We start from the raw sequence: 22,336 nt of genomic DNA, 5'->3' as shown, positions 1-22,336 counted from the left end.
TTCAAATTAAAATATGTTGCACTGTTAACCAGGGATTCTGTGAATGACACTCAGACATTTCTGTTTTGTTAACTTGTCTGCCAACAAAACATCTCCTTAAAGGAATCGGCAATTTCAGGGACCGTAACCGTAACTAGACACCAACCAGGTAAACGCGGTCACACACACCGCCTCGCTGACAGAACAGCCACACAGAAACTTGACTGCACTCAGCTCCGTACGAGAGAACACACTTGTCTTTATTGTGGAACCACCAGTTATACTGCAGAATAGCCGTTCAAGAGGGAATCCCAATAACTGGTTTTTCCAATAGCAGGGAAGCTGCTGAATATTATTTCGCTCTGTACAAACCAAAACTTTCTCCAAACTATTAAAACTGTAACTTCTAATGATATTAATCTCATAAATCTCATATGTAACGTGCCACTTTTTTTTTATTCTAAATTTGAAGACCAGGTAACTTCAAAGCTTTTTTCCCCTGAAAAGACTGAACGGATGTCTGTAACAGACTAGATGTTGAAACAGGATGTGCGGGTGGACTTAAGTTCAGCTCTGGCACCCTGATCTTAGAAGTGCCGAGTTCCTCTCAAGAATTAAAGACACTCAAACACAGTTACTCCTTCCGCGCTCTTCTTCTGCGTACTGACTTCACTGGCCCATCTCCAGATCCTGTGCCCTCATCTGCTTCTTTCATCTAGAAAAAAGAATTATGAAAACATTTATTTTCACAGAATATGTAAATAGATAGTAGTAAAAAATGTATTTCCTATTCTCTAAAATACATGTTCTAACAATCAAATGCTGTCGTACATGTTCCTTTACTTCATGCACTGACCTCATGTGCATATAAATTGATGCTTTATTGATCTTTTGTCTTTAGAAGTCTGCTTATCAAATATGTATCTGACAAGGAATACTGCTAACAACTCATGATTAATTTCAATGTTGTAATTAGTTAAAGTTTCCATGATATTTTCATTGTGGGATATTAAGCACTAACTAGTCATCACATTATTTCTTTAAGCAATGAGTTGCTGAAGTGGTTTTACAGAGGCTTCTTCGGAGTTTCTGGCTCATGGTACTTTGAGAGGACTTAGGAGAGAGGAGAGGGAAACATCACATTTATGGTTTGGGTTTTCCTTTCTTTTAATTCTTATTGTCTAGAATAAGTATTTACACATAAATTAAACATGTAACAGTACAAAATAATGAAGTTATATTATTATACAAAAGAGTTACAATTATTTCTCAAGGTTAGAGTACACAAAATTGGCCTGTTTTAGCTAACAAAGGTATACAAGGAAACTAAAAGTCTGGAAGATGGAACTGAGACATTTTTAAAGGCACACAAAGTGTTCTGTGAGGCAAAATGAGACTAGAACACATATTCAAGTGAGTAACTGCAAGCATTATGATTTAGAGAATGACAGCCGAAACAATGACTGTTTAAAACTCTGTTCCGGAACAAACGACCTTCACTCAGCTCCCTCTGTACATGGCTATTCCTACCAGATAAAGCTCCCCCGGCCCCTCTACACCCTCACAAGGCAGTTACGATCACTAACCAGGTGTATGTTCTGAACGAGTTTAGAAAACAAACAATAACCAAAAAAACCCACATTTACTTGGGAGATTTCTTCACATGGACACAATAGAAAGCGTGTTTCACCCTGTGCGACCAACCACACTGTTAGCCTCACTAAGCCGTGGTCAGAGAGTGCGGACCTCAGGAGCAGGGCAGGTCCCACAGCTCTTCCGGGGGGCGGGGGGGTGGGGGGGTGGGGACAGGCTTTCCATGGAAGCTGAATCGAATGAGAGGCTCTGGTTCCCGATGCCACCCCGGACATTTCTGATCCCACAATAACTGATGTAACAAGGGCACTGTGGGAAGTTCTATTACGTTCCAGGACATAAAAGGAGGTGACCCTATCCAGTTAATGGGAAAACTAGTTTACTAAAGGTCTGCAAAAAAACACCACGTCAGGCACACAGCACTCAACTACCCAATACGTGAACTATTTCAGAATGTGAAATGTCAATGAGAATGTTTTTACAATGGCTTTTAAGAAAATTGTTTGTAATAAACATGATTACCTTGTAAATATTCAAATGGTGTTTATTACACCTTTCAACAGAATACTTTAATGACAGTCATAATTTTTTATAGATGCAGTTCTCTCTTTATACCATTTCATTACTTTATACTGTTTATTAAGTGGGGAGGTTCTTATGGAAGCTGAGAAAAATCCTTCACAAAGCAGATTGCTGCTTTCATTGAAATACGTTTTGGCCAATGGCCAGACGCAGAGAGTGGGTTATTTTCTCTTAAGGACTGGTTACCTCATCCTCTGATCCAGACTTATTGGATTTATTGCCTTCTTCTTGCCCTTCCATGATTTCGATTTCTTCTTCACTCTTTTCCTCAGGTTCGCCTTCTTCTTCTGGAACACAGATTGCATTAAAGGCGAAGACTTGAGGGATTAGAGTTTCACTACTGATAAGTATTCAATACAGTAAGGGGGGACTTATTTAAATTCCAATGTTTAAAAGGAATCTCTTCCATTAGAAATTTTTTAAAAATTAATTACGAATACTCATTATTTTACCACATTTTATAAATAAATCATATCTGAGGAAAGGGACAGGTTTAGAGAATTCTTAAGCATTCAGTCCGTATGTAACATGAAAACCAAAGAATCTGCAGGTGTGTTTACGAGGTGTGTTCAGAAGGTATCAGCCATGTACTACGGAAAATGGAGACACTGAAGTATAAGATTCGAGAAACATGGTACATGGGACAGTGACGCCTCGGTCCCCGTCAAAGGAGGCATCTTAGGACCTCACACAGCTCTCCTAGTCACTATCAGCTGCTCTGTTGTATTTTCCTGAGTCTCATCGACAGTCTGAAGTCTCTTCCCTTTTTGGTTTTGGGAAAAGCCAGAAGTCACAAGGCACCTAATCTGGGCTGTAGGGTGGCTGAGTCATCTGGATGATGTGATGTTTCACCAAAAAACTCTGCAGGAGACGTGATGTGTGAGCAGATGCACTGTGCTGATGAAGGTGCCAATCACCAGTTGCCCATAGGTGCGGCCTTCTAAATCATTCCAATAATTTCCACAGAGAAATGTTCAAGTTTACTGTAAAATTTAATGCAGATTCGTTGCTCTACTTGCTTGGTCATTTTGAATGTGATGGCCACACAGTACACACGCTCACTCAATGGTGTCTACTGCCCTAACTGACTAGTACAACAAAGTCCTCATTGTTCACACGTGACCCTTCCAGTCCACTCTCCTTGGCTGCCAGGTTACATCACTATTGCACAAACCATTCTCTCGTTATACTAACAAGGGCTGGACTTTTTCCAGACAGACCTTGCATTTATGTACAAATACATATGTAAATACACATATGTATGTGTGGTTTTTCTATATTTTGGTTTTTAAATCAACTGTTTTACCAACTCAGTTTAAAAACAGTGCTCAATTTAAATTGTAAAGAGCTCAATCTGGATCTTGGATCTTGGATCTTGGCGTGGGACACCTGGCAGATATTACCAGTTTCACACCTTCCTAGATGTGCGTGAGGAGGTCTCGGTGGAGAGCCACCTGACGCCTCCATTCTTTGTTTCTAACATCTTTAGGAGTCTGGTACAGGAGGGAAGGGGACACAGAATCCCACAATGCTTCCAGGAGATCCAGCCACTCATGTGATAGGACACACTATCCGGTAAATAGCAGCCATCGGAAGACTTGGTGTCGCCGCAGTCACCTGCCTTAAGCCTATTTCCAGTGTGCAGGGGCTGATCATTGCATCTGTAGTCTTGGAGGCAAGAAAAGTCCTTGCAAAAACCTGCAGCATGGGGGATTCACAGTTGCGAGGCTCATGAGCAACTGAACAGTATTTAAGCATCTTTCTTCCCAGAAGAAACTATGAACAGGGTGATGGCTGCTCAGGACACAACGCCCTGGCAGGGACCATTGCTCCTCTTTGCGACAGTCAGCATCCATGGGGATTTGGATGCTGTACCTTTGACAGCAAGCGCAAGAGCTAGTGTTTACCTGTAGGAGACCACTCTGCACGCGTGGGCCCAGCTCCCACTTGGAGAGGCACAGGACCCACGCCTACGGATAGGTTCTCCCGTGAGGAATCAGGCCTACAATGTGCCTAGGCCACTTTGAGTCTTGCTTTTTGCTAAATCTCCCTCACCCAGATTTGTGGCAAACATTTAAATGGCAAAGTAACTTCCTAAAAAACCATGCTAAGCCTTCCAAGTACCAGTGTAATCGGTCTAAACACTTTTCCCTTTTCATTTGTGAATATCCCTCTTCAGTGTTGTGATTAGCCCCACTGACTCCTGTGTTTCCTGTAAAAGGTAACCCCCTGAAGCGAACCTGTGCACAGTCAATGAGGACTGTTGTATAGTGGGGGGTGGGGGGGCGGTCAATAAAGGCCGGTCACCGCAAGGGCCAAGGCTTTTGCTCCCCTTGAGAGAAAAGCTATGTTGTTCCCTTTCCTCCACTGGACTCAGTGGTCTGTGTGAATGTCTCATTTCACCATAACGACTCGGACACTCAGACACTGCGGGCCAGTGTCCCCACCATTTAGCAGGTGATCTCCTGTTTCTATGAGCTTTGCCCAGGGTCTCCATTACAAATCACTAGTACGGTCTCACCTTGTTCAACAACTGCACCCTCAGTGAAGTCTTCCTTTTCCTCCCCCAAGGCGACTGGCTCCTCCAGGGCTGCGCTCTCTGCCGGCGCCTCCTGCTCTAGCGCCCCCTTTGTCTGTGGTTTGCAGATGTCGGGTTTTTTATGCGCCGCATCTTCATATTTTTTCTGTGGTGGTGTAACATAAGCTATTATACTAAAACCAAAGCTCTATTTGTTAAGAACTTTTTTTCAATAACTGACATTATACACAATAAAAATTATGCAAAATTGAGTTTATTACTTTCAAGAACCACTTGCTCAATTCGGAGAACTCTTATACACTAAAAGTTTTTTTTTAAGTTGCAGGAAGTTCATTGTATTTACCTTTACTTTCCTTGGCCAACAAAACGAAGTAATCAATACCACCGGGAGCCCCACTGTCACAAGATAAAGGAGCCACAGCCAGGGATGCTCCTCAGCAGCGGCCATTAGCTGTGCAAATATGCCGGGCTGTGGGCAAAACACACACCAAAATGCAGCTCAGATTTCACTGACCCTCATTAGGAAATACAGCCCTACCCCAAAAACTTAGTTATCTTGGCATTTTATATTAAGGAGTGTAAACTTGTTCAGCTAAAAATACTTCATTTTCCTATCACTTTGTGAAGTTTGAACGTTTTAATTATTAGCACGCATTGCTGTTGGAGACTTTGTAGGTGGAAACCACTAATCTAGCAAGAATGACAATCTTTGGTAAATTTCAGGATATGATTAGTCTTAAATTGTTTTTAAATTTTTATTTATTGATTTGAGAGAGAGAGAGAGGAAGGAAGAAAGAGAGAGAAGCATCACTTTGTTGTTCCACTTATTTATGCATTTATTGATTGACTCTTGTATGCGCCCTGACTAAGGATTGAACCCACAACCTTGGCATATCGGGAAAGTGCTCTAACCAACTGAGCTACCCAGCCAGGACACAATTAGTCCTTATAGATATATGCAAGGTGGCACAAAAGCAGGTTTACCACTGTGAGTATGTGAAACACAGAGTTTATTCTTGTATTATTACTTATTAATTGTTGCATTACTTTCCAAAAGACAACTGTGAACCTACTTTGCCCCACCCTGTATTATCTGGTTCGTTTAGAAGTATACAACTCTCTGATAACTCATTCTGCACTTTTAAAGGATTATTAGTAAAATCAATTTGAGAATTATTGCTACTACTTCAGCCTGGAATTGACAAGGTGACAAAGACTTGTAGACAGAGACCACAAATAAAAATATGAAGTCTTCTCATTTCTATAAACAGCAAATAATTCCCTGGCAGCTATCATAATTTAAAGAATGAAATGAAGACTTACATATACATACATAGTTCATTATACAGTTTATAATGAAGCTGTATAATAATACAGTAAAACTAAATATTCTGTTTACATAAATCTAAAGACATTTCTTTGATGCTTAATAGTTATCACACCCTTATTTACCCTTTAAAGGGTAATTTGCATAACTAACCAAGACCAGGTCCTATTATTACTATGTGGTCAGTACCGTACCTCGTTAGCAGTTGCTACCATTCTTTTCATGCCCCAACCATCCGCAGCCCAGCGATCTGCTACTTCCTTTTCTGAACAGATAATAAAATTATCAAAGTAGATATCAGAAGTCATAGACCAAAGCTCTAAACCAAGAGCAGAGAAAGGAGTCAGAAGAAATGGATGCTCATCTTCAAAATAATCTGGATTAGGAATTTTTCGAGGACTCCAGACTCCCTGGAAGACAAATAATTTGAAAACATTTTCAAATAAAATAATTTCATTATAAATGTTACTTAAGAAGTACAATAGTTGTTGACACCAACTATAGTAACTGGAGGAAAAGAAGCTTTGATATTAATTCATTAGTAAATCCCTGTAAATGAAATATTTTTCTTATTCTGTACAATACATGATGTTCTTATAAATAATACCTCAAACTCTGTAAAAAAAGAAGGCAAAATGAAAATCCAATACACACAGAAACTTGAGTAATTAAGTTTCACAAGGGATACTGTTTTAGACAGGTTTTTTATATTAGTAAAGTTATTTAAGGTAAGGTATTATTAAAATTAACCAATGGAGCCACTCTGTTTGACGCGGGCCCACGACAGGGCTCCTTGATCAGTCAGGGCTGAACCTCAGGACAGTGACCCAACACACACGTTCCACTGGCCCTGAAATGATCAAATGCAAGCAAACTGAACGCATCCCACAGTGCGATCACTCACTGACTCGCTCTGCCATCAGACACACCTGCCCTGTGCCAGGCACTGTGCCAGAGCCAGGGACACAGCGACAGACACAGCTCTCGTATGAGGGCGTTTAATGTCTAATGAAGGAGACAGACATGAAAGAAGAGAGTTACTAAAATAAACGTTTTGTGAGGAATGCTATGAAGAAGACCTAAAGTGAGTGGTCAGAATGTGGAACTGCATGTGTGTGATACGTGTGAGAAAATGTCAATGAATCACTAGGTGGGAAATGCAGGGTTAAGTGGATAATGTAGGGACTTCTACAAAAATCTAGGTGCACTCAAAAGACATCTGATTCATGTTACCAAAAAATCCAAATTTCCATAACACCAGAAAGTAAGCAAAACAGGCAGTCAGTCAATCAGAACTTGTTTCTTATATTTAATTCTAAAATAGAACTTTATTCCACCATGACCATCAGTTATTAGGGAAAAGTACTGTATGCAGTAACTGATCTCCGGTTCTTACATTTATTCTCCAGAAAAATTAAAGAATGCTTTACTCTACAAAGATAAATTAGTTGAAGTCTAACTTCTTTGATTTTCAAGACAGCCAAGGCACACTATTACAAATCAATTTTCGGAAGTGAACATTATCGGTAACTGGATGTACAATAGAACGGCACAGCATGTCTGACTCTCCAGTGGGGCTGGGACGGGTGCTCATTACCTGGTAGTCAGGGTTGTCTATCATCGGAGGTCTCCATACTCCCTTGTATTTCGGGTTCTCTATCATGGGAGGATTCCACTCGCCACACCCAACCTCACAGGCTGGGTTAGGAATTCGAGGCGCCTCCCATTCTCCATCCATGTCTTCGTTCCTGAGGGTATCAGAGCAAAGCAAATGTGATAACCTGGACACTCTCCTCTCAGCCATACATGCTGGCAACAAACAGCAAGTAAGACACAAGATGTTAACCTCTGGAGATGAAGAATGCTTACCAGTCCTCAGGTTTTTCAGCACTAGGATCGGGAACAAACTTTGGTTCATCATCAAGCCAGCCGTCAGGTTTAACGGCACTTAAATCTTCTATTTGGGCAGGTTCATTTTCATCCCTGTAAACACAGCATTTACATAAATTATTCAAGTTACTCAAACGCACATCACAAAGGTCAGAAGGCACAAAAGGTGTTTCCCACGCCCCTGGCCCAGGCTCTCACCACCCACCCCTCTGCTAGCTGGCCAGTGTCTCTGGCTGCCACCCTGTGGCGCTCCGTGCATGCCAGCACACGTATATACTTTTTTCACATACAAACAGCATTCTAAACAAGGTGTATTATGTGTCGTTTTCATCTCTTAAAAACGCAGTCATTTACCAACAAATGCGCGCTGGGTGTTGACTCTGTATGGAGGCTGGTCTAGGGGGCCCTGTCCCAGACACACGTGTCTCTGCTTCGTGTTCCCTGACAGCTGCACAGGCTTATATAGCGTCGTTTCCTTAACCTACCTGTTCTCGAGAAACACTTACTGTTCCCCAAAGTCACTATTACAAATAATGCTTTACTGAATGTCCTGAAATATATTAGAAATTAGTAAGAAATGAGCCCTCTACTAGCTATATGAACTTAAAATACTTTTCCAGTTTCTCATGTATTTTAAATTACAGTTTATGGAGGGGTTTTTTTCCATTTTTTTATGGTTGTTCAAGTACAACTGTCTCCATTTTCACCTCATCATGCCCCCCGCCACCCCCCCATCTCCCGCCCTTGAACCTGCCCCCTTTGGCTGTGTGCATGTGTTTTATACATGTTCGCTGATGGCCCTTCCTCTATTTGCTCTTGTTACCCTGGAGGGCTTTTTTTGCCATATGCACATCATTTATTTTAACATAGCAAAACTTTGTTAATATTTTCTTTTATAATTTTTCAATTTTATTTCTTGTTTGGAAAGGTCTTTCCTACTCTAATATTTTTAACTCCATATTTAATTTTAGTAATTTTATATTTTCATTTAAAAATAACTTACAGAATTCTAAAATATATAAAATAGTCACAGTATGTACTGACTAGAACTACTAATATAATGTTCATCTTTATAGAAAAGTAGAAATTTTAAACAAGAGACTACATGATGATTTTCCAAACAAAACTTAACCAAATAAACTGGAACCACTCTCTGTATGTAAACACTTGCCTGATACCAATGAGGTCTTGAGTTTCTGAGGGCTCAGAGTAAGCAGAGTTTAAAATTTAGGGGGGATTTCTTTTAGCACTTACACAAACACACACACACCATACACCATACACACACACACACACACACATATATATATATATATACACACACACACACACACACACCCTATATACACACACACACTAAACACACACACCATATACACACACACCCTATATACACACACATGCCACACATACACACTGTATACATACACACACACCATATATATATACACTTACACCCTATATACACACACACACCCTATATATATATACACATACCACACACATACACACATATATAAAATAACTTCTAATGTGTTATCACCAGTCAGAACGGGGTTTCTACAAGCAGTGTCTCTCACGTAAGAGCAAACTTATTTCCCAGCATTACATTCTATGGGGAAAAATATGAAGCAATGCTAGAAAACCTACAAGAGGGATAGGGTCCTACCTTTTCTGACAGTACAAATACATAAAGTGGAACACTAATAAGTGACTCGTGTATTGTTTATAAATCTGTACGTTCTTCCTACCTTGAACAAGTTACTTCCCCATTACACTATTTGCCCGGAAGCAAAGGCATTTTCATTATCTCTTTATCTATAAGAGAGTTAACAAGTTAACACTTCTGGTTCCAGGAGCAACACTCTGTGCTCTGAAGAGGTAGTAACCTCAATGTTTATGGACAAATAAGAACTTGAAGAAATGGGAATAAACACTTTCCAAAATGAAGCACAGAGAGAAAAATTAGTTTTAAAAAATGAGCCAATCCTCAGTGATCTTTGGGATAATACAAAGCATTCTAGCACACACTAAGTGGTGCCCCCCAAAAAGAGATGGGGAGGGTAATATAAATATTTAAAGAAATAGCCCTGGCTGGTGTGGCTCAATGAATTGAGCGCCAGCCTACAACCAAAGAGTCACTGGTTCAATTCCCAGTTGGTGTGCTTGCCTGGGTTGCAGGCCAGGTTCCCCCCAGTAGGGGGCGCTCGAGAGGCAACTACACATTGATGTTTCTCTCCCTCCTTCCCCTAAAAAATCTTTAAAGATACATATTTAAAGAAATAATGGCCAAATGTTACCCAAATTTGATTCAAACTATAAATCCATATTCCAAAAAAAGCTCAAAGAACCCAAAACAAGAATAATACACACACACACAAAATTATATCCAGGCACAACAAAATCAAACTGCTGAAAACTAGTAATAATCCATTTTAACAGAAAGAAGGCACATCAGCAGAGAACGAGGATGGGCTAACAGCCAACCTCTCACTGGAAACGACGTGAGCCCAAAGACAAGGTGTGGCTGTCGCACAACAGCTGCCAACCTGCACCCGACGTAAACGCATCCTTCAGAAGCGAACGGCAAAGTACAGAAGTTTTCGGATGAGAAAACTTCTCGGCTGAAAGTTGAGAAAGTTGAGAAAATCGGTGACAGCAGACACACACTACAATGTGTTAAGAGAAGTGTATCAGGCAAAAGAGCTGTTGGAGATGGAAACTTGTACCTACTCTAAAGAACAGAGTACCACAAATGGTCGATACATGGGAAACTAAAGGACTTTTTCCTTCCCACTGTCTGACTAAAAGACTCTGCGTGAAGAACAAGCATGTGTGGCCTTCGCAGTGACTACAGAAACAAATGCAGGACAAGGGCAAAAAGGTTGGGAGGCGAAACGTTCACCTGGGTAGACAGGACTACTTAAAAGTAAACCAGAGTGGAAGCTAAGAAGCCAACAGAAAAGAAAAAACAGAAGATTAAAATAAAATAAAATAGCTCAATCCAAAAGAAGTCAGGCAGAATTTTCATAAAGGACATAGAATATATGGGACACAGAGAAAACAAGACTGAGACTCAGGACGGGTTTACACCCAACCATACGGACGATTACAAAGACCTCGAGGAGCACCAGTGCAGGTGAGCGGAGCCGGAAACAAAAGCTGCACACGCCAGCCTGATACATGTTAGATGACAGTCTATGACAGTCCACGAAAGCCAAGGTCCGAGGGACCCAAGTCAGATCAGTGGCTGCCCCCGGGTAGGGGGAGGTGGAGGCTGATCTCAAAAGGACGGACGGCCTTCACCAGATAATGTCAGTACTCTGTGTCCTGACTGCAGCAGTGGCGACACCATTGTGTATGTTCATTGCTTTAGGGCTGGAAAACATAGGGATTTAACTGTATGAATTTATATTCCACACATCTAACAGGAAAAAAGGCAATCAGAATCTAGCAAATATATGAAGGACAATACTTGCTGACCAAATGGATTATAAGGTCAGTCCAACATTAGGGAATGAATCAATATAATTTATTGTCCTAAGAAAATTAAGGAGGAAATCTGTATGCTCATCTCAGTAGATGCACAAAAAGCATTTTAGAAAATCCAACACTCAGTCTTGGAAAACAAACCTCTTAGTAAACCAAGAACAGAATTTACAAACTCAGACTTAGTGTTCACTCCACTCCGTGAGGTGCTAGATCCCCAGCTCTCAGGAACTGGAGGAGTTCAGTTCTGGTCTTCAGATGCTATATTTAGGTAATTTGTTACACAGCAATAGATAACTAATAAGTTGGGTCCAATACAAAAAGAGAGATAATATACTTAGCAAAACCAAAACAGTTACCCAATCGGCAGGAAAAAATATAAAGTTCTTAGGAATAAAGCTAAGACCTTCGTGGAGAAATTACAAGACATACTTGAAGACAAAGAAAAACTCCATAAATAGAGAGATATACCGGTGTCTCTCACCACCAAAAATCAAGCTACGGGAGCTCAGGAACCAAGTACCTTTCTCTTAGGGAAAATACTCATTATCCTAAAGAATAAAAACAACACAAATACTCAGCTAGCAAAAAAGCTATGGTTACGCAAACTGGTATGAGTGAGTCCTGTATGGTTTTACATGACGTTGGAGATACGCCTGTTTGGGGGCCAGTGGAAAAGACAACGGGCATGTAAAACATGCACACGCACATTGAAGGTTAAACCAGCAATTAAAGTGTTGGTGGCTTAGAGTTGCGTACTTTCCCCCCACAGGACTGAAAGCACAAAAATAAAAATACATTGAGAAAAGGAACAAAATTAAAATATTAAATTAAAATAAAAATTAAGATAATTAAAAAGCACAGAAGTGTAAGTTCCATTTTAGAACAGTATTTTACCCAAAATAGTCAAAATAAGTGATTCTGATGTTAAGAATACATTTATAGTAAACTTTACTTACACATCACCACTTAATTGTGCCAATTGCATCATCACTTAATAAGTGCCAAGTCGCACTGCACTCCTGAACCCTCACTTACCAGTCGTCTGGTTTGACGGCGGAGGGATCCGGGATCTTGGGTCTCTCGTCCCACTCCTCAGGCTTCTCGTCACTCAGGTCTTCGATCTCCGTGGGGGGGTTGACAGGAGGAGACACGTCCTCCAGCAGGCTCCCTCTGTTCACAACTGTCTGATCGATTAACACTTCAAATGTGTCATCTGGATTCATCACTAGAGACCAATTAAAACATATTATAGATATACTGATAGACACTCCAAAAGTAATCTTCTAAATAATAAAACTACCCTAAACTTCACGGGTCAAATTTTCTCTCAACCAGGAATAGAGGAGGTACCAACATACTAAATCAAAATATGCTGAAATCACTAGATTTAATGCTTTCTAAAATCAAAAATAAAATTTTAAGTATCAATAATAATTTAATAAAATACTCTATTACTTCTCAAATAAAAAATATCAAATAGCTAGCTCAGTTTGGGACTCACACAACCCATCAGCTTCACCCTTTTTATAGTTACAGAACACGACCCAATCTTCTTCAGTATTTTGAAGCTTTTTGAAACAACCTTAAACCTTCAAAGTTACTTGCACATATACTACAAAACATTTATGTTCTTCATTCTTGAATGTTTTAATGTGTATTAAATGTGGTCATTCTCCTACTAGCTCAGAAATGAACATCAGTGCATTACTGTCATTTCCTAGAAACCCTTAAAGTTCATTGGCATTTCAAATTTAATGACTCACAGACTGTACAAAATATCTCAAGGACAACTGAAATTATTCGAGCTTACACTTATTAGTACATTGAGGTTAATTCTAGCTCTCTAGAAAGTCCTCATGCCAAAAACTTCATAAAGAACTCCCTTATGCTTTGTAGTGACAAGAGGGACACTTTCTCCTCCTTCTGTCAACACGGAAGAGGGTCACTTCACTATCTGTATCTTTGAAAAAAATGACAGACGAAAGTGGCTGCCTAACATTGGCTTTCCATAGCTAAGGAGCCGCCCGGACTGCCAGAACCATCCCGACTCATCCAGGCGAGTGGCCTCCCACGTCCTGAAGAGACGGTGCGGACGTCGCCCGGTCTCCAGAGCTTTCAGCCACGGCAGCGCCAAATCACACCAACACCACATGCGGCAGTTCACACACAAGCTCAAACAGTGCAAACAAACACTCNGAGGGTCACTTCACTATCTGTATCTTTGAAAAAAATGACAGACGAAAGTGGCTGCCTAACATTGGCTTTCCATAGCTAAGGAGCTGCCCGGACTGCCAGAACCATCCCGACTCATCCGGGCGAGTGGGCTCCCACGTCCTGAAGAGACGGTGCGGACGTCGCCCGGTCTCCAGAGCTTTCAGCCACGGCAGCGCCAAATCACACCAACACCACATGCGGCAGTTCACACACAAGCTCAAACAGTGCAAACAAACACTCAACGTTTTCTCCTCTTTTTTCTCCAAAATCTCTCCTCTATCAACAGCTGAAATGACACCACCATGTTACTACAACAAAGGGAAAAGGTCAAGCTAAGAGTAAGACCTTACATGCAGAAGGGGACTCACTAGATCCTCCCTAATTCAAAGAAGGGGTTTCTCAAAATCTTGAAAAGGATGTTTTCTGAACAAATTTTGCAACTGAAATGGATTTTTAAAAATTACAGGTAAAACAGAAAAGCGCACAACAAATAGGTATATGTGAAAACAAATCTTTGTCCAAAATCTTTGGACAAAAGAAGTTCCACATAGAAAACTCTATTAAATATTTTCAATGAGTCTACTATTAAAAGCATTGGATTATCAAATCATTTAAGGTACTCTGTTAGGTTCTTAGAACAATTACAGAATAAACACTACAAAAGTATAATTGCATTACAGAGTTGTTTTTTTTTTAAGAAAAAAGTCACTCAATCTTAGTACAACAGAGTTTTCATGTTTAGTAAGAAAAGCAAATGTTTAAGAGTCCCAGTCTTGTCAGCTACTGTTGCCTCCCAGAACAAGTGAAGGCGAAACGGAAACTGCCCACCTCGCATCACGGCTCTAAACAAAGTATCTAGCACAGAGCACAGCGTGCAGTAGATAATTAATGACAAGTAGTTTTTTTCTAGTCTTCTATGCGCCTGCACACTTTGCCTAGTGGCCTTCATGATTTGCCTCCAATTTGAATCTTGTTTTCTTTCCCCATTTTAATATTATATGTATTTCTTTCCCAGTGCTAAACATTTCAGTGAACATTTTGTATTGCTATAGAAAACTCCTACTGGAACACTTGGGTTGCTTCTAATTTATAGAATTGTATTTTCACACAGAGGTCATTTGGGTAAATTCCCGAAAGGACAAAATTCCTTATGTCCTTTGTGGTTTCAAAGGGCATGACCTCTTAGGGCCTTTAATACACCTACCGAGTTGCTTCCAACCAGGTTTGTAAAGTTTGATTAAATTCATTTGTCCTATTCTAGTTATACCTTCACACAATTTCTACAATGTATGTTCCCCAAAATGTCCAGTACTATTTTCCAGTTTTATATATGGCCTTTGATGTCAATGCTGACATTGAAAATGCAACTGGTCATGGCCTTGGCAGACCAAATGATATTTCTGCACCTGCAGCCCTTGGGAAGAAAGCTGCGACCCTACGTCGTAATGCTGGGTGATCCACAGCTTTACAACTGCAGGGACGTGGGAAGAGGAGAAACGACCCCACATAATGCTCTGCCCCTCCATGTCCATGAAAACTCTTATTTATATCAAGTTAAGCTAAGTAGGTTGATATATGGTAGCTCAATGCTTTCCTTTTCAAAGTTCAAATACAGCCACAGCCACCATGAGGCAGGACCTAAGGTTCGTCACAAGTGCCCGTGGGACCAAGTCCAAGCTTTTCGGCGTGGCCTTATAGACTTCTCCTCTTCCACCTTATTTCCCATTGTCTACGATTCCAGCACCACTAATGTCACCATGTCCCAAATACCTTTTCACTTCCTGTCTTCCACATTCTATCCACACTTCAAAACCAGTTCAACTACAGTCTCCTTCACCCGGTTTTCTCAGGGTCACCAAACTGGAAGTGACATTGAACTCTTGGCTGAACCTCACCTGTACCTCTCAAATGGTAATTTTACTTTGCACCTATACTAGAACTATGCCTGTCTTATTTTCCTAAAAAGATAAGCTCCCTAAGGGTAGAATCCATGTTTGTTTGTCCCAAAGCCCTTGCTGTGAACATAGCAGTTGTCAGCGAGTATTGCTGAATGAATGAATGAATGAATGAATGAATGAATGAAAGAAAGAAAGAAAGAAAGAAAGAAAGAAAGAAAGAAAGAAAGAAAAAGAAAGAAAGAAAGTAAGAAAGAAAAGGATGTACCAAGAGTGTATAGATGAGTCTTCCGGTCTGTAAAGAACTTTTTAAGGTCCACTTCTGGAGGTTTGGCGTGCTTCTCTTCAAAAACTCCAGTTTTGGGATGTTTATGTCTGAAGATAAAATGAAGTTTATAATCTTCTCCACATTTATCTGGTCCAAACATAATGGTGTAAGATGTTTTATCATAAAAGTTTTCCTTCAAAGAGAGAAGAGTGACGGGATTAGTCCAGAATTAGAGTATTTAATGAGTTTCTCTTTCTATTCCACTGGGTAGAGTTTATAAAACTATGTTCAATGCTGAGTCCCCAAAGAATTATTTGACACAAGTAACAATAAATGTGGCAAAATGACAAATTTTATTTAAAAATAGGTTGTTTTTAAAGCTTTTCCCAGTACTTCCTTCATAGATTGGTTTTAAAGCCTTTCACACCACTTCCTTCATAAAGATGTAGGAGGGAAGCTGAAACCACCCTGGCAACACCATAATAAGCTTTGATGACTTTATGTAAATGTGTTATTAGTATTTTATTAAGAAAACTAAGCATAGAGAAAAGCATACGTATGACCTTAAGACCGCAATGATTATCCATTACTATCATCAGGAACACACTAGCAAATGAGCTTCCTAAGTGGAGGGAAGAGAAACTCAGACACAAAAACAGACACAGAGCCTGTTTTTACTCATCTTTTACTACCAGTAATTTCTCTTCACTTAACACGGCCTGCTGGTGGAGAGTGTGGGATCTGGAGTCGGATGCTAGAGTTCAAATCCTACCCCTGCCACGTGAATCAGATGCTTGTGCCTCTGAGCAAATTTCTGAACCTCTCTAGTTTTGTTCCATCACCTCTGAAGTAATGATACAATAGTAGTGCCTACCTCTGAAGGCTGCTCTGAGGGTTAACTCAGTGAACCAGATAAAGGGCTTAAAGAAACACTTGGCAGTAGATTTTGTCATTGTCATTATACCTTCAGGTGATCGTCACCGACAATACCTGAAACAGGACCTTCCACATGCAATGCATGGGGCTTCCCCTTTACCTGGCCCTGGCAGCGGTCACGAACCCTGTCCTCCCTGTCTCACAGCCTGGGTACAGCCCTGCGCCCCGACAAGTGTCCCATGTCCTTGCCTACCTCATGTCTGCTCGCAGATGCGGAGCCTGACACAGCCTCCAGTAAGGAGTGCTGGGAAAAATGGCCCTGTGCCACCTGCTTCATTGTGAAGACATGTTTAGTTACTTTCTGTGGGGGTCTGGCCCACCTTTTAAATTTGGTTCTTTGGTCATTTTGTTTCACTGCTTTGCTCTGTTATTTCTCCGGACAAATTTACGATTTTTATTTTGCAAAGAGAAGTGACTCTTGGCTGATCTCTCCATGGCATTTGTAAGCAACACGTTATTTCTTATTTGTAGACCCGGCACAAGTGTTTATGTTGCTAAGATTACGAAACTGGACGCCATCAAGCGGTACTTCCATATGAGACACTCGAAGGCTCACTGGAAAAGCCACTTTCACTCAGGCTGCATAGAGATTTTCAAAGTTCTCAATTTCAGGTGAAAACAAAAACTTCAGTTTTATCAGTAACTCCTTAAAATACTTATTAACTTTAATAAAGTTTTCTTAAACATTAAAACATCATACCAGATTCAAATCATCAGTGTCTGTTAGGAGTTTAATGTATGCACCTCCACAGTCAATACCATCTTGAAAATTTACTTCATATCTAAATAAAGGGAAAAAACCATACTGCTGATAAATAAAATTTACTAATTGTTCTTCAGAATCTAATATATCACTTGCAGTTCATTTAAACACACATGTTTTATATTGCCAGGAAGCCCATTATAAGCTTATCTACAACCTATAGGAAATAAACAGAAATGCTTTTTTCTATGCACATCCTTAAATATTAACAGTAGAATGATTATCAACTATTAAAAAGCCAACTAATTTTTGAAATAATTTTTCCATCAAAACTGATGAATTAAGAATATAGTTTGACTAAAGCTGGAATAGGAAACTTCAAATTCAGATAAGGAATTCATTATAGGTATTTCTTTATAGACTGAAAAACAAAGACTATGAGGACCACAGCTACAGAAACAGATTTCTAAGAAATTGCTAATGATCTTAGATATCCAGGTTCACTACTCACTTGCCTTGTAGTTGATTTATACCTAACCATGTTTTAAAAATGTGTATTTAATTAAATGTCTTTAGCAAAGAGATTTCATAATCTCAACCAATAACCTGAAATATTTCAGACTTTAACAACCAGGAGACATGGGGCCTATGAAGGGGGACCCCCCAAAATAACAGAATTATCTTCTGGAGGGCAGGCCCCTTGTAGTATGGGCTTCCCCTGCTAGGTGAGTGTTCTAGGAACCCATCTGTATCAGTGCACCAGCTGGCATTGTTGTGAGAGGCTGAGTTTGGCTTCAGTGAATATGTTAAAGACTCCTTCAACACGTTTGCCCAGCTCATTATGGGCAAGCCCTCTGCTGCATTTCTCAAGATCTCTACATTATGGTGATAAGCACGAACTCTGGAGTCAAAAAGACCTGAGATATATTCGTGATTCTGCCACTTACTTTAGAGACACCGAGGATAAAGGCAAGTTATCTGGGGGCTAAGTCTCTATTTGCTCATCTACCAGACAGGCACACCGCCCACTCCTGCACCTCAGAGGGCTGTCCTCCCTACGTGGCAGCGGACAGGTAAACGCCCAAAACGTTAGCTTCTCTTGTGCTCAGAAGATAGACTTTTTCTTTCTAAAGGACAGTTTGTTCTCCTCAAAGCCTTACCAACATTTTTGTTAAGCAGTAGCTGATAAAGAAATTCATGTCTTTGAAGACTATAAAGTAAATGGTGCACATGTGAATAAATGTACACACTCACTATTTTAAGTAAAATAAAATTAGGAGTGACATAGGTGATTTAAGGAAAAAGAGTTCTATGAAAAGCTAAGAATCAAAGAACAATTTGTAAACTGTATCTGTAATTGTAAACATCGGTAAGTTATCCTATTATGTCTAGACTCAATTACTGTGTCTATTGTTTTTAAATCAATCTGCTTTTCACTGAAAACCTCAGGGTGTCTGTGTGCATATATGCATTGTGTGCTTAAGTGAAACAAAAAGGAAAATCTGAATTTCTATGCCCATTTTATAACTAGCTATATTCAGAAGTCAAACTACATCAACTAGTATAAATTTTAGAAAATCTTCAAAAACAAAACTTACTGAACTATCAAAGGTTTATCGGCAAAGACAAAGGGCTTGGCTAATGTCGCAGATATCGCGTGATGCTTCGCTCTGGATTTCAACACCAGCCCTCTGTCGCCAGGCACTTGGTTTTCTTTCAATTCTTCTATTTCCCATCTTCCTAAAATACAAAGCAGAGCAAATTAAACTACAACCAAAACATTGACTTGAATATTACTTATCAGCTGTGGTGATCCATAAGATTTTGTTCTGCAGGCTGATTTGGGAAAAAAAATTTAAATTTAAATCAGGAAATAGCCCTGGCTGGTGTAGCTCAGTGGATTGAGCGCAGGCCTGCAAACTAGAGGGTCACGGTTCAATTCCCAGTCAGGGCACATGCCTGGGTTGCAAGCCAGTTCCCAGCAGGGAACACAAGAGAGGCAACCATACATTGATACTTCTGTCTCTCTCTCCCTCCCTCCCCCTCTAAAGATAAATAAATAAAAAATATTTTTAAAAAATAAATAAATCAGAAAATAATATCTATTACTTTTTCTCTTAAGAGAGAATGGTTTCATTTTCTAGGTAAAATTGTGGAAACAAATAATAAACACTATAGTATCTGATTAAAGCCCTATGAAAGCTGGCTTAGTTTGGATCTTTCTGAAAGACTTTTTAATCAATGAAATTACAAAATATGCTGAGTCTCATAAGGTCTATCAACACTGTATGTTCAAAATTACGTATCAGCTGAATAGCATCCTTAACACAAAATGTGCAGTTTGCCTCAGTCTTATGTATTTGGCAATACATGGTATTTAACAGCTACTTTTCTTACTTTGGAGAAGTTACTGTGGGGATTTAAACTTTATTTTGAAAATTGTATGCCCAGTGAACACACTGCAGTCGCCCTTCCCAGGCTAAGCCAATCAGCTCTCGGAGCTGCAGGCAGAGTTCGGGGTGAGCGAGAAACAGGCACAGAGCGGTGTCACTGCAGAGCTGAGCCCGACCCTCTCCAGGCCGGAATTCCCCAGGTTTAAGGTCAGAGAGCTGCTGAAATTAGATTGTGGGCTGCAGACAATACCTGCAGCCCAAACGTTGTGTATTGGATTTTCCGCCTTTCCTCTTTTTAGAAAGAAATATCACCAACTTATATTAATTAGTTCTAGCTTTGCCTCTCCCAAAACCCCTCAATTTAACAAAAATTGTCTATTTTCCAGTATTGTGCCAAGTTGAAATATTAACAGGCAGTTTTGAATCTCTAATGTTTTTTATACTACTTTCTTTTCTTTCTTTAAAAAACACCCGCACGGTGCAAAACCCTGAACCACTGTTCCGATTCACGGAGAGGTGTTTGGGTCCATCGTTGTGCAGACTTCATTGGACTTTCAAAAATGAAGTTTTGGGTATCTTTCGCTTTGCCCCTCTAATTTGGTTACACTATACTTTTCTTAAAAAGATTCATTTATTTGATGTTTCTTCTCTCACAATGATGATAAAGTGTATTATCACTACTAACCTGTGGTTTGATCAAAATAAAAAGGTCTTTTAAGAAGTAATAACCTTATCTTTAGAATTTTTAGGATATTTATAATATAGGATTTAAAAAATATATTGCCTTTATTGTAATTACGCACAGACACTTAAAAGCTATGAAAACGGTACCACCTAGCACTTTAATGTTAGAAAACTTGTCCGAAAGTAATTATTCCTCAATGACAAGAAGTTTTTCCCAACTTCAAATAGACAATTAACCAATCACTTATCCAAATATATATGATACCAGATTAATATAAATTCTGATGTAAATAAAACCTTTAAAAATTTTACACGATTTCCTAAGACATCCTGAAAGTTGGCCACTTGAAGAACTGATACTTATTAAACATATATTGTACTTTTATTAACATGTTAGTGTGAAAATGTCAACGTCTCCTCCCGGTGCAAACTCTGTCCCTGCACGTGCTTTACACAGACTTGCTGTTACTCCTGAAAATGCGGAAACGAGTCTCACTCACGTGGCACTTGACAAGAGCTTTCATTAGCCACCGTGAACACCAAATGCTGCAGCAAAGGAAACTAACATCGGTGGCTCATGTACAGATAACCAGGGGGCTTCCAGAAATACTAGAGGAGAGCCCTGGCTGGTGTAGCTCAGTGGATTGAGCACAGGCCTGTGAAGCAAGGGGTTGCTGGTTCGATTCCCAGTCGGGGCACATGCCTGGGTCGCAGGCCAGGTCCCCAGGAGGGGACACACCAGAGGCAACCACACATTGATGTTTCTATCCCACTTTCTCCTTCCCTTCCCCTCTCTCTAAAAATAAATAAAAAAAATATTTTTAAAAATAAAAAAATAAATGTCTCTGTTTAAAAAAAAAAAGGAATACTAGAGGAGAAAAGACTGAATGTCCTGTTGTGAAGACCGAGGCCCCTTGTATATACTTAATAGAAATACAATCTCAAAAGCTAGTGAACTTCGGGTCACACTAGTCATTATATTGATTATGTAAATAAATATCTTACCACTATATATGGAAGTCTCCGTGTCTGCATCATCTTTCTTTGCTTTTGATAGGACCCACCTATAAATACAGGTGGAAGCAAATGTGTCATTCACTGACACACAAGTTAGAAACACACAAAAAGAACACCCAACAGTTACTTCTCATTCAAAAACAAATAAATGCTTACAGGGTAAGTAAGGATGCCTATACCTCCTCCTGCAAGGTCAGAGTTAAACCAAATTTGCAACTTACTAGCTGTGCGATCATGGGTAAGACACACTAAGTCTCGGTTTCCTTACCTATAAAGTGAGGTAAAGATAGTACGTACCTACCTACTTGGGACAGAGCCTGACATATAACAATAGGTAATAACTTACTGTTTTACCATTATTTAGAATGGAAAAGTAAAGGAATGTGTCATGTGAAATTAGTTTATTGCTATCTCTCCTAGGAGATGAGGAAATGTTATAAATTTTTACTTTATATTCATAATTCACTGATTTTCTTTATATAAATGAATAACTATTCAAATTAAACATTTCTATCAATAGCAAAAATGTATTAAGGTACTGGTTTACACTGTCAAATAAAGCACTTTAACATTTTTTAATAATTCCATAGTAGGAGCAATTTTCATGGGTCAATAACTGTAATTTCAAAACAGCTCATTGAAACAGGGAAACAGTCCCTTCAGTGAATACTCACCCAGCCAGCCTTCCACTATCAAAAGTTTCTGTAAAATATACTTCTCCTGTAGGTTGAGGGGTCTTATATTTAACCTAGAAAATAATTTAAAAAATCTAACATTATGCATCTTCACAAATATTTTAATAATCAGTCTCACTAGTTAAGAAC

The 22,336-nt window shown here is 39.6% G+C and overlaps 1 protein-coding gene across 2 annotated transcripts in view; it reads right to left on the bottom strand.

Annotated features, from left to right (window-relative positions):
• Window positions 1-176: 176 nt before the first annotated feature.
• CLGN (calmegin) overlaps window positions 177-22,336 on the bottom strand; it is a 31,911-nt gene continuing 9,751 nt past the window's right edge. For both annotated transcript variants that reach the window (XM_037058486.1, XM_037058485.1), the window contains exons 3-15: window positions 22,187-22,260; window positions 21,501-21,559; window positions 19,017-19,158; window positions 17,416-17,497; window positions 15,780-15,972; window positions 12,438-12,627; window positions 7,890-8,003; window positions 7,618-7,768; window positions 6,215-6,430; window positions 5,037-5,162; window positions 4,676-4,838; window positions 2,341-2,441; window positions 177-694 (exon numbers count right to left, since the gene is read on the bottom strand). In XM_037058486.1, the coding sequence (XP_036914381.1) occupies window positions 614-694; window positions 2,341-2,441; window positions 4,676-4,838; window positions 5,037-5,162; window positions 6,215-6,430; window positions 7,618-7,768; window positions 7,890-8,003; window positions 12,438-12,627; window positions 15,780-15,972; window positions 17,416-17,497; window positions 19,017-19,158; window positions 21,501-21,559; window positions 22,187-22,260 (1,692 nt within the window). In that variant the 3' untranslated portion in view covers window positions 177-613. The remainder of the gene's footprint in view (window positions 695-2,340; window positions 2,442-4,675; window positions 4,839-5,036; window positions 5,163-6,214; window positions 6,431-7,617; window positions 7,769-7,889; window positions 8,004-12,437; window positions 12,628-15,779; window positions 15,973-17,415; window positions 17,498-19,016; window positions 19,159-21,500; window positions 21,560-22,186; window positions 22,261-22,336) is intronic.

Source organism: Sturnira hondurensis, unplaced genomic scaffold, assembly GCF_014824575.4.
Source record: "Sturnira hondurensis isolate 20B ecotype Veracruz unplaced genomic scaffold, ASM1482457v3 Scaffold0010128, whole genome shotgun sequence".
Taxonomy (NCBI): domain Eukaryota; kingdom Metazoa; phylum Chordata; class Mammalia; order Chiroptera; family Phyllostomidae; genus Sturnira; species Sturnira hondurensis.
The sequence above is the reverse complement of the archived record's forward strand: the minus strand, read 5'-3'. Positions and strand labels throughout refer to the sequence as shown.